At 42.0% G+C, this 12,550-nt stretch overlaps 1 protein-coding gene across 1 annotated transcript in view; it reads left to right on the top strand.

Annotated features, from left to right (window-relative positions):
• The first annotated feature begins 8,809 nt into the window (after positions 1-8,809).
• The window catches only part of LOC148035419 (osmosensing histidine protein kinase SLN1-like), a 38,928-nt gene continuing 35,187 nt past the window's right edge, over positions 8,810-12,550 (top strand). Inside the window, exons 1-2 of the mRNA XM_087680420.1 lie at positions 8,810-10,861; positions 11,132-12,226. Coding sequence (XP_087536546.1) covers positions 10,499-10,861; positions 11,132-12,226 — 1,458 coding nt within the window. The 5' untranslated portion in view covers positions 8,810-10,498. The remainder of the gene's footprint in view (positions 10,862-11,131; positions 12,227-12,550) is intronic.

Genomic DNA, 12,550 nt, shown 5'->3' on the forward strand with positions numbered 1-12,550 from the left:
ACCTTTCGCATTGGGTGTTGTTCTTACTAATTGCACTTGTCAATCTCCACAATGGAATTAGAATCTCCATCCTTGCACTGCATCTCTTTGCATTCAATCATCTTGGTCTGTTCCTTCTTGTTCAGGGCATTCTTCTTTGCCATTGATGATGTCACAAAGGTTGGCTTGAGATAGATAGAGTTCCATTCTCAACTTCCAAACTTGATAGTTATTGCCATTGGATTTATCAATCTTGATGTAGCATTTGTCCAAAACCTGATGCTAGAATGCTTCGGATTGGGTATCTCTACGTAAAGTAGAATGTCCAAAACCTGATGCTAGAATTAGGAGACCTTGACCCTAGGAACCCAAATCTCAGGTCGATCCTAGTGGGTTCGGCCGCAAATGTTTCGTTGCGAAGCGGACTCGGGAAACCCTAAGCAACAAACCCCGGAACATTCCATGGGAGTGCCAGGCGGCGATGCTTAGACTCGTCTCTCGATGGACCGCTAAAAACGGGCCTGGACAGCCGATAGGTGGGCATGTTACAGTTGGTATTAGAGTGAAACTTCATAATGATATGGGATTGATTTATGTATAGTTCATAGGCATACCCTAAACAGAATAATATAAATGGTATGTTTTGATTGTCAGGCACCTTCTGCACCCACAAAAGCCGATATGCAAGAAAAGAATTTTCTTCTTAAGCAAGTTAAGGCATCGAGTTTGGTGGAGAAGGGATAAACGTCGCAGCATAGGCAAAGATATGGATTGAATTAATGGATGATTATTTCTCTATTTCTGGAACTACCTCTATCAATCAAGCAATGATAGAGCCAAACTTAAGTTAATTGGCCAGGCTCGGTTATGGTGGAAGCAATGGTGCAAAGATCAATGTATTTTTGAAGCCTCTATCACTTAGGCTCAGCTGAAAGATGTTGTATACGGACGATACCTTCCGTCAACCTACCAAACTTTGAAGATGAATGAATTCTTCAAGCTCAAGCAGTTAGAACTAACCTTGGAAGCTTACTACTTAAAGTTTGTAACCCTACTAAAATATGCGCCACCTATGGATATTGCGCAGCAAGTATCCAAGTTTTGCCATGGCCTGAACACTCCTTTGAACCACCACCTTGAGGCAATACGTCCAATAGACTTGCAAGATGCATTACTTCGAGCAAAGCCAAGCATCCAATAACTTAAACCGGGCAATTGTGACAAATATGATTCCTGAGATTATGATAAGAGATGCCACACATGCGGAGAGATAAGGTACATCCGTAGGAGATGTCCCTACCGTCAATGCTTCCATTGCAATGAGCTAGGACACATCCAAGCAGACTGACCTGAATTAAGCCCAGAAGATATTGAGCCTCCAAGAAAATGAAGCTATACAAGTGCAGTCTTTGGATATATAGGGGAATCAGATGAAGAAGAAGACCTAGAACCCACCACACCTCTTTAGGATGATTAGAAACCTTAGATATCTTTCTAAAATGCAATACATTCGGTATTGAGAATACCCCAATAAATCCTACTATTATACCTACATTTAATTTGCATAATATGAGTTGCATTGATTTTGAAGCCAAGTACTTGTGTGACTAGAGTAGCGTAGCGAAAGTGTGGTGGGCCCATAGCCCACAGGGTCCCGAATGATACCCACGGTTTCTCTCGAGATGAGGGCATCTCGATTTGTCTAAGGGGAGGATGATATAATATTTTCACACAATTAAAAATTAGTTGGTTAGTTTGAAAGTTAGTTAGTCAATTAATAAGTTAGTAAGATTACTGACTAAAGTAAAAAACTAACTAGCGTTAAAAATTAACGATTTTTATTTAATTAAAAATATGTATTAAAAAAAATCTAGAGTCGTAATCCGATATTTTTCTCGGATTGACAAGGACCGTAGCCACCCTTCACGGAAGTTACAACGTGAACGAGAGTTATGAGCCATATTAATCATTAGTATTAATGTGTATAGTATGGATGGTCCAAAAATATTAGATTTTTGAGAAAAAATAGCATATTTTAGATATTTTAGATATTATCCTAAAAATATATGGAGATCTCTAGAATTACATGTCTTTTTTTTAAAAAAAGGCAAGTGATGTTTTAGTTAGTTTTGGAGATTTTATAAAAAGAAAAAAAAAAGAGAGAGATTGGTGAAATCACGTGTGCCGCAATCACACTTTATATGTAATAGACAGTACTTCGAACATGGAGAGAAAGAAAGAGTGATCTGAAAGATTTATAATCAAGTGTCTTAAGGTTTTACCCCCCGTTTGAAGCCAATGGAACCATCAGATTTATGATTTGAACATCAGATCGCTAATTTTTTCAAGATTCCCTCCACCAAGAACTCTTATTCTCAGCCACATCCCCTCTTCTCTAATTCATTATAGATATGAGGCATAGGGAGGCACAAGGAAGCACAAGGAGACCCCGATAGGCTATGAGAGAGAGAGAGAGAGAGAGAGAGAGAGAGAGAGAGAGAGAGAGAGAGAGAGAGAGAGAGAGAGAGAGAGAGAGAGAGAGACCATGAGAGGTTGTAAGGGAGAGAGTTAGCTCGATTTCCCTATCCCGATCTTCGCCATCTTCTCTTACGCCCTTCCATCTCAAAATCCATTCCTTCCTTATCTCTCGGATCTACTTGTGGACGATGGCCCCCAAGCGAAGAATGCCGCGTGCGGATGGCAATTCTACATCCAACAACGAAGCTTTGGGCGAAGGCATTACTGTCAATCCAACTGCGGTACCAAATTGATAGATGCTTGCTTTGATTCTCATATGAGATACGTTAGGCCCCATACTATGATGCATGAGTATAGTTCATCGGAAAGGATAAATTTCATCTCATATATTTGAAAGATGGAGCTTGCAAAGTGCATGTATCAAGGGAAGTTAATTGCACCTAGTTGCATATGGCTTATTCGCTGATAGAGCAATTACAAGGAAGAACCGATCAGGGGTTATGAATGGCATAATTGTAAAAAGAATGACATTAAAAATAGTGCATACAAGTGTTAGTAAATTTTGCATAGAATCGCTCCTTGATCCCAAGGAGGAGAGAGAATATGCGATGGAATTGTTATCGCGTCTATTCTTGTATTGTTTGGGAAAAAATACAATTAGTTTTTGTTGGTTGATCGAACAACACGCTAAATGCTTTTACAATCAACTAATTATTGGATTGTGGTTTGGATGATTATTCCAAGTGCTTGTGTTTGATGGTAAATGCATGGCAGGGGTCGGTAATGACAAGTTGCCATGGGAATAAAGGAATGTTTTTCTGGAAGATGATATTAGGACTGATTGCCTTGATTATGCTTAATGCTTAATTGGATTAATTAAGGAAGGATATTTTGCATGGGTGGATCATCTCCAAGATCACACTGCGGATTACCCCAAGAGGGCATTGCTCGATTCACAGGTCAAAGGTCGAGTGGTGAAAAGACCTACCACAGAAGTTGTATCTCCCTCCTAGGTCGCTTGGGGTTAGTGGAGCTCTGGACACCCCTTGCCAAGACTCGAATAGAATTGTAGACTGTCTTGAGCCCACAATGTCTAAGGCGTTGGAAGATCCTATTCTAAGTAAAGGATGGAAATTATGGTGCAATGTGATTTGGACTAGGTACTTCTGTTGGATATAAGGGATACATAATTTCTCCTATATGGATAGGAGACAAATATTAACTTGAAGATAAGTTAAGGAACTTGTTTGTCAAAAGAACAGCTTGCTTTGTTTTAGTGTATGTGCTGTAAATTACGCGAATGAACAATGTTTCCTAAATGCTTAATTAAGGAAGCTAATTTTAAATATCACACATAAATGTGATAGGACCTAATTAGATAATTAAAGAACACCTATTGAGGAAAGCGGGTGGGCAGAACCCCCAACGGGTTTGTCCTACGGTAGGGTGGTCCCAGAGAATTGGGAGGCTTCTCACAAGTTTTTATCGTTGTTCGACCTTTAGGTATGGTTAAGTTAGAACCCGACTCATGCCATTTTAGGGGACTGGGATGGGACTATGCCCTACGGGTAGAGAGGTTGAGCGATGCATCCCTCTCGTTTCCCATTCTCTTTGAACCAAGTGCGGTATGGATCTGCTTCGGATTGGGCATCTCTACGTAAAGTAGGATATCCAAAACTTGATGCTAGAATGCTATCAGGAGACCTTAACCCTAGCAACCCAGATCTCACGTCGATTCTAGTGGGTTTGACCGCGAACGTTATGTTGCAAGGTGGAGTTGGGAAACCCTAAGTGACAAACCTTGAAACATTCCATGGGAGTGCTAGGCGGCAATGCTTAGACTCGGACCGCTAAAAACGTGCATGGACAGCCGATATAGGCGGGCACATTACAGCTATGTGGGACTATGATGAAGGTTTCTAGAAGGACCAAGTATCACTCAGATAACAATTCTTACTATCAACAGAAGAGATTATGTTAGTTTATCAAAGACAAAGTTGTTGGGGACCTAGCCTTTGTAAAACCATACAATTAAGAGTTCAATCGTAGAGAAATGTGCTGGATGAATGATAAGGCCCTCCTCCCCATAGACCTTTAGACATGAACCCAACCAATGGTTTACCAAACAGAACAAAAGGTGGAACCTCGACTTGAACCCACAACAATGGACCTATCGATTCCAGATAATATGGAGCTCCTACATTCAGCCTAAAACCTCTTGCCACTTAATGTGGTCAATCATTCTCAAAGTAGTCTAGACCAATATTGAAGCACAAAAATTTGGGGTGGAAAATGGCATCTGCCCTAGATGTAAAAAGGAACATGTGTCAATACCCCATCTGTTTCTAAACTGCAAAGCTAATGCTAATGTGCTCAAATATTTGCAGGTTTTGACAGCTCCTTTTTATCTCATAAGACTTACTTAGAAGGAAATCCTCCTAGGAGAGATTTGTTGCATCTCGCTAGTCATTTAGACTTGGCTCAGAATTCTATTTTTGTGGTAGATCTGGCTGAGCCATATTTGAACAAGTTAACATAGAGCCTTTACATGGTTTTTAAGCTGGTTTTTTGTGTGACAGGTCTTCACAATGGGAGAACAAACAGTTAAAAATTGCATCAAATTTCAAAAGGCCAAGAATAAAGGGAAAAAGTGGTTGTTGAGACTGAAGAAACAAGTTGTGAGATAAAACAGTTCATGATCCACCAAGAGAGAAGGCTCAAGAGAGACACGAGAAGAAATGTTTGAAGCAAACTATCACATTTTTTGTTTGTAGAGGAAACATTAAAGTGTATTGGATAAACAAACAAAAGTTTACATATTTGAACTTTTTATTAGAAAATTTAACCTCGGGCTAAAAAAACGTTAATAGCCATTTATGCCAAAAAGGGGAGATGTGTTCATGTAGATTTGCTAGCGTGGCATAATTTCTACAGGTTTGGCTCTAGTAGTAAAGTTCTTATTTGTATTTTTTCCATCACATCGTTAGTGTTGGTGGGGTAAACTTCTTTCCAAAAGGCTTCCTTTTCTTGCAGAGGCTGATGCTTGTGTTCCTTGGAAATTGTTTAGCTTCCAGCTCTTGTTTTCATTCTCCACATTCTTTAAAACCATAGAAACCCTCCTAGACGCCACTATATGCCACTGTTAAATGTAAATGATTACAGATAAGAATATATATTGGAAGTATTAAGAAGAGATGATGAAGGATAGACTTGTTATACAACTTCTCGTTATCGCCCAAAGAAAAATAAAGAGAAAAGGAGGGGGGGGGGGAAAAGAAGGGCTAGGTATGTTGAACACCTAAAGGCTAAGGAAGTTTTAACCTTTTGTGGTTGTGCATGGGTGGATTGGGGGGGGGGGGGGGGGCGCGCAAGAGGAAAAAGGACAGCCCCAAGACAAAAAACAAAACACAAGGTGGACCGTGGTGCGTGCTTTGGATGGAGTCTCAATCCATCTGATGATGAGTCATAATCGCCGGATTCAGACTCCAGAGTCCAGAGCCCAGTTCATGAATCAGACTAGGCGCTTGCCTTTGGTCCCACATTATCAAAAAAGGTATTTTATATATATATATATATATATATATATCATATGGGGTGGTGTATAGCGTGCTCCATATTTTGTCCGCTTTTTGTCTGTTTTTCCCCCCTCTTTTTGCCTCGAATTTTAAAAACAACTTTAATAAGAGACTCTTTATACGTTAGATCCTATTTTGTCTTCCCTATATATAAATAAATAAATAAATAAAATATTCAAATGATCATTATTGATATTTATGATATGAATATTTTGTGAATTGCGAATTCGGCTTCGCCTGATTGGCCACGTCAAAGTGTGACGTGTGCTGCTGTTTCCGAGGTGCCTCGTTCTGCTTTCTCCCTCTCTCCCCTCCCCCCCCCCCCCGCGGAAGACTTGAGTTTTCAAAAATTTTGCACCATAACTGTCTTAAAAAATACGCTTAAATGCTTCAAAATATACACATATGAGGATTAAAAGAAACCAAAAAAGAAAGAAAGAAAGCACGACGCATTGGCATTGGCACTGGCACTCCCACCTCACTTGCCTAGGAATTCGACCCATGTTCTCCATGCATTTCTTTGGTGCGTTCATGTGCCCTGGTTTCGTTGCCATCGCAACCTATTGTCACGCGCACGAGACACACGGCATTGCTTCTTGCATTTCCAAATAGAGAAATGGGCTTGGTGAAGGCCTTCTACTTACTGATTGTCATCAGAGCCTTGGCTCTTTGCCCCTTTCCTAAGCTCGAAAGTTGCATGGCAATCATGTGAGAGAACCATTTTGGGTAAATGACATGCTTTTGCAACCTTTTATGCATAGGATGGATAGTAGGGGAATGGATGTCTCATCATGGAAGATGCTTTGGAAAAGGTTGTAGTTGATTGAATGGGCTTCATCCCAATCTCTTCGCTCAACTCTGGCACGCTTGTACATGTAATACCCCAAGAAGGCTTCAAAGGGTTGGGCGGTGTTAGCATCATGATATAAGGTTAATGAAGGAGTAAGTAAGCCTAGGCTTCCTTCAAGTTGCACCAACATGCAAAGGACTTGTTAATTCAGCAATAACAAGCAACAATAAATGCGACTTATTGAACAATTTCATGCTAGCTTTGTTTCATTTGTCGTGGATAGCTCTGCCACAAGTAGTTTTCATTCATTAATTCTAGAAGACTACTACTCAACTTGTGTTTTGCCCTTGTGCTATGAGGCGCCCTACTACCTCCACTCCCTCTGCAAGCGGGTGGGAGTGGGGTTAGTGGGTTCCCAATACCTCCACTCCCCTTCGATGTAGCCCACTTGTAAGGTAGTGTTAATGGAGGAAGTGAATCCCCCTTGTTAGACTAACCCTCGATTGTGCTGCCCAACCACAGTGGCAATAATGGGGTCACCCAAACCCTCATCTCACCTTGCTGTAACCAAGCCTATAATTGATGTCGAAAGCCGCCCTTTCACAACCTTAGTGCAACTTCAATTCTTGAGAACCCTCTTCTAACCCTTTTGTTCGCCCTGCAAACCCTAGCCCAACATGCATGACTTCAAGTGCACACTTTTGTTGTGCGACCGAGCTCTCTCACAACCATGAAGTCAAACCCATAGTAGTGAATGTTGCGTTTTAAGGTGTGAAAACCTAATATAAAATCTTCAAGGAAGGCAAAAAAGGGAACTAAACCCAAAGAAAAGAGCTTTTTGTAAAATAATGCCAACTTTTGTTTTTCTAAAGAAATTAATGAAGGGAAAAAAGCACTCCAAGTGAAAGATGTACAAACACAAAAGGAGAAAGGACGCATGTTTTAAAACTCCACAAATTCCTATATCTCTTATGCTTCTTTCTTGGATCTCTCTCTCTCTCTCTCTCTCTCTCTCTCACACACACACACACACATTTGTCAAGTCCCTGGACTTGCCTAATACTTTGTCTCAAAAAGTACAAACTTCTTTAGAGTTCCAATAAACAAACAAACAAATATTACTTAGCCTACTATTGTTGAGAAAACGTGTGTTTTTATATCAAATATGTAGCAGCTACATCGGTGTCAAAGTAGCTCAAGAATTGATATTAACCAAAGAATAAAACCTGGCTTCCTTACAAATTGACCACATAAAAGGATGAACGTCCTATTTTTGAATCCATACAAGTGAATCTTTAATCCTAAGCTCTTGACTTATGGAATTGATCATATTACTCCCCTTTTCCCTTTTGGATTTTACCTCTCTATGGAAGAGATTGTCAAATTCCAATGGAGGTTGTCCCATCCTTATCCTTGTCTAAAATCGACACGAAAGAAAATATGTTTTTCATTTGAGGATCGAGCATGCCTTTCTTCACCATCCAATACTGCAAAAATTGTCCTAGAGCATGGCTGAAAACACACCGCGGGCCGGTCCCGCACAGCACTGAAAGGAGGTTGATTTTCTTGCTACATTGTCATCATTGAGTTTAAATTTGACCTTTGGCATAATCAACTGTGAGACACGCAATTATAGCCTTGTCTTAGTTGTTGATTAATCAATCAATCACATGCTAGTAGGATGATGATAGTGAAAAAAAAGAGAGGAGAGCATGTCTATTTGCTCCTATTGAGAGCATCTATCTACCAGTCTTCTAATAATTGCCTATGCCCATTAGGCACTCCCTATTGGGCACCAATGGAACCTCAAAATTTGAGCTGAGGAGGCAATTCCTTTCACAGTGCAGTGATGTTGGGGGGAAAGAGAAGAAAGCTACAGCTTTTACAGGTTTCACTACAAAGATGTAAGGAAGAAAAGAAAACAATTGGCACAAAGAAAGGACATTCCATCCCTTTATTTTACTTTGGAGTGCTGCATGGAAAAAACTTACCTTAAATGCTTCCTCCAACAAGAAGAGGTAGATCACAGCTTCCAGTGACACAGAGAGAGAGAGAGAGAGAGCATTTTCCCGACATTTTTCCACTTCTTTCTGCCGCTACTCCTCTCTCTTTCTCTCTCCGGTCGTGCCTCTCTAGAATGGCTTCGTATCATTTTCTTTGATGGGCTTTCGCCTGCTTACCTGCGCTCTCTCTCTCTCTCTCTCTCTCTCTCTCCCCTGCGCTCTGTAGGTAATTGTGTGTAAGCTCCACACATACACACACATTCTCTCTCTCTATATCTACAGAAACACAAAGAGACACTCACTCGACATTTCTTCACGGCTTTGTATGCAATGCTTCTATCAAAAACACTTCTCCTTAGTTGATGCTCTTGGATACGTCTGTCTTAATTTCACCATTTTTGAACCACTGCTTTCTTTGCTTAAAACACACACACACACACGCACGCACGGACGCACGCACGCACGCACACGCACACACACACACACTCTCTCTCTCGTAAGAAAGAAAGAATCGGCAGCACTCTGCTTTGCTAGCTGCCCAGAGGAACCTCACTTTTAAGCACATGGTGGGCAGGCCAGCATCTTGCAGACTTGCCCTGATCACACGTCTTTTCTTCCGAGCTGTTAATACAAACTCGAGCGGATCATCAATCTCTGAAACAACCCAGACCAAGCGGTGGACTCGAGAAGCGCAGCCTTGCTAGAAGCTCATCGAAGCATTACCAGATTTTGGAACAGAGCTTACAGCTACAGCCAAAGTATCCAGCTAGGAAGCAACAAGAATCAAAGAGGGCATCCTCCAGTCCTCTGTTCGAGCTTCCGGCGGCCAGGGGAGGGATAGATAGATAACGATGGCATCCTGCCTGGATTCCTTTTATTAGGGAAAGACAGGGAGATAAAAAGCAGGCATCTCGTATGAATTCGGCACTAATATAAACGACGGTCGGACGGAGTGAACTATGTGGGTGGCCGTACCTTGCATATTGTCCTTTCTCTCTCTATCTCTGAGGACGCTGGAGATATTGATATTGTGGGGGAAATTAAGCACAACTTCTTCTTCCTAAAACCCTTCCGAGAGATTAGCTGATGTGTGTGTGAGAGAGAGAGAGAGAGAGAGAGAGAGAGAGAGAGAGAGAGAGAGAGAGAGAGAGAGAGAGAGAGAGAGAGAGAGAGAGAGAGAGAGAGAGAGAGAGAAAACTCCCAGACCCAACAGCAGACATGGCTGACCATGACCCCCCCTTTTTTGGCTGTTCATCTCTCACAGAAAGAAGGGGCAAAACTCGAGTCCCAGAATCACTTTGAGTATCAAAAACTGGCGTGAGAGGAGGGCCAAATTTGAACCCTGTTTTACAAATTACAACAGGCTCAATTCATTCATGGCTCCACTTCAAAGACACGGTGTAGCTACTCGAGTGCCAGCTGCCCTGCATGGCTGTGAAGAAGAAGAACCACTAGAAACAACCCCCTGCATCACCTGCTGCTGATGTAGCCCTGGGCAGACGTGCTTCTTCCTCTCGCAGCTCTGATCACCGCTTGACAGTAGTTGTGCCTTGGCTTGATAATTTGTGCGAGGCAGCTCGTGTGCTGACACCTAATTGGTTTGATTTTATGCAAGGCCTGCGGTTGAATCCTGTGCTCCTCTCTCATGGTTCTCCAAAAACACCCCAATCATCATGAAAGATCTTAAATGGGGCTCCCCAAAATGGTTCATCCTCAACTTCATCATCACCTGTGTGTATGTGGGAACCGGGCAGATCTCTGATGCTCTCGCAGTTCTAAGCAGCTCACCGGCTTCTCCTGTCTGGGCTCCCTCGGGTGTCATGGTGGCGGCTGTGCTGATCTTTGGGTACAAAGTGTTCCCAGGGATCATCTCAGGGAATATTGCTATGAACGTGTGGTACTTCGAGAAGGAAAATCCGAAGTCCTATCTGCCAGCATCTATTGCCTTTGGGATCTTCTCTTTGGTTGAGTCGCTGTCCTGTGCTTGGCTCCTCAAGCATCCTCTGTGTTACAAGAATGGTTGCTTTAGCTGGCAGGTACTCATTTAATTCTCTCCCGATGATCATTTCTTGAGTTTGGCAGCAGTGCTTCTATCTTCCTTTGTTATGGTGATTTGTTAATCAGCTACCCCATACACTGATCAGATTCCATGCCTGTATATGTACCATTGTATTGCATTTCTGTGTATAGAAACTGATATCATCCGAGTAATCATCTCGATGAATCTGTAATGGCCCTACTATAAATCTTCATTGAGAAAATTGACCTTTTGCTTGCTTTAATAATTTGTGTTGGCTGCTGTACAGGAAGCTCGGCATGGCACATTAACAGTTGATACTTTGCACGATGCATTATGGCTGTTCATCGTTGCCCCAATAACAACATTGGTTGCTGGGACGGGGAATGCACTTGTGCTCTCGGCTGCTAAGTTGTCTGCGTGGGATCACTTCACGCAGGTCTGGCCAACATGGGTTCTTGGTGACCTCTCAGCTATTCTCTGCTACATGCCCTGCCTTCTTCATGTTTGGAACCTCTTCCATGAAGATTTCCAAACTGTCTGTTGGGGAAGAAGCCAACCAGTGAAGGCTTTTTTTGCTTTGCACAGACATTATTGTGTGCCAAATCAATCCAGGCTTTCAAGGGCCACTAATAAACATATAAGCTCCTTTGAGTCGACTGGTGTCAAAGGAGATGTTAACAACAGATGCATTAAGCAGCATGATTTGCTTAAAGAGCAAGTGCCTGTCATGGATATTGAAATTGCTGTACCTGATGAGATCAGCTCCTACACGGGTCTTAGTGTTCCAGCAGAAGGCTCTCTGCATACCTTCTCAAGAAGTAAGCTGATGGGCGGGTGCTGTAGCAAGTGCAGTAAGGCAGAAGTATGTGGAACCGATGCTCAAGTACGGCATACTAATGTAGGAACAGGACACCAAGGCCACAATTGGGGTAAATGGAGTCGAGAAGGTGAAGTGAATTATAGCTGGGGTACTAAGACGGGATCAGGGGGTGTGCCCAAATGGAAATCAGCATATTGTAATGAACATGTAAACAACAGCACCTCTCTGAATGGGCATGAAGTGAGTGTTATTTGGGATGATCAAGCTCCTCAGTTTTCCATCCAGAAGCTTCTGATGAGACTTGCAGAGTGCATGGTTTTGTTTGTGCTTCTGATTGCTTTATCACTGTTTATCTTCTGCAACCTTGGGCCTCCAGCAAATGAATTCACACGGCATCTGTCCTATCTGGTGTTCCCTTTTGTCATCTGGGCATCCTTCCGCTTCAATCGCGTTGGTCTCCCATTGACAGTAGTTGTGGTCACAATAATAGCAAGTACTGGCACTGCACAGCACCATGGACCGCTATATCACGATCACAACAGTAACAACTCCTTGCTACAGGTAGGAAGGCATGCAGCTAACAACATTCAGGAAAATGCCAGGATTTAGACAGAAATAGCTTTATACTGAATTCTTGGCTAGGATGAAAAATTAGAGATCCATTATGAGTTGTATGGTATATATACATATGTATGTCCTTCAAAAGAATCAGCTGGAATTACCCCCATTGTCTGTGAATATGAGATGTACATCATGGAAGCTACTGAAGGGTTTTGAATTTTTTCAAGATCATAAATGGAGGGGGACCCTTTAAAGTCATTTGGCATTATTAATCTGGTGATCTGCAGAAGATTAAAATCTGTAACATGGTTGCACCTTTTTTTG

The sequence above is a fragment of the Lygodium microphyllum genome, chromosome 6, assembly GCF_053477565.2.
Source record: "Lygodium microphyllum isolate KBCC chromosome 6, Lygodium_microphyllum_v1.1.10, whole genome shotgun sequence".
Taxonomy (NCBI): domain Eukaryota; kingdom Viridiplantae; phylum Streptophyta; class Polypodiopsida; order Schizaeales; family Lygodiaceae; genus Lygodium; species Lygodium microphyllum.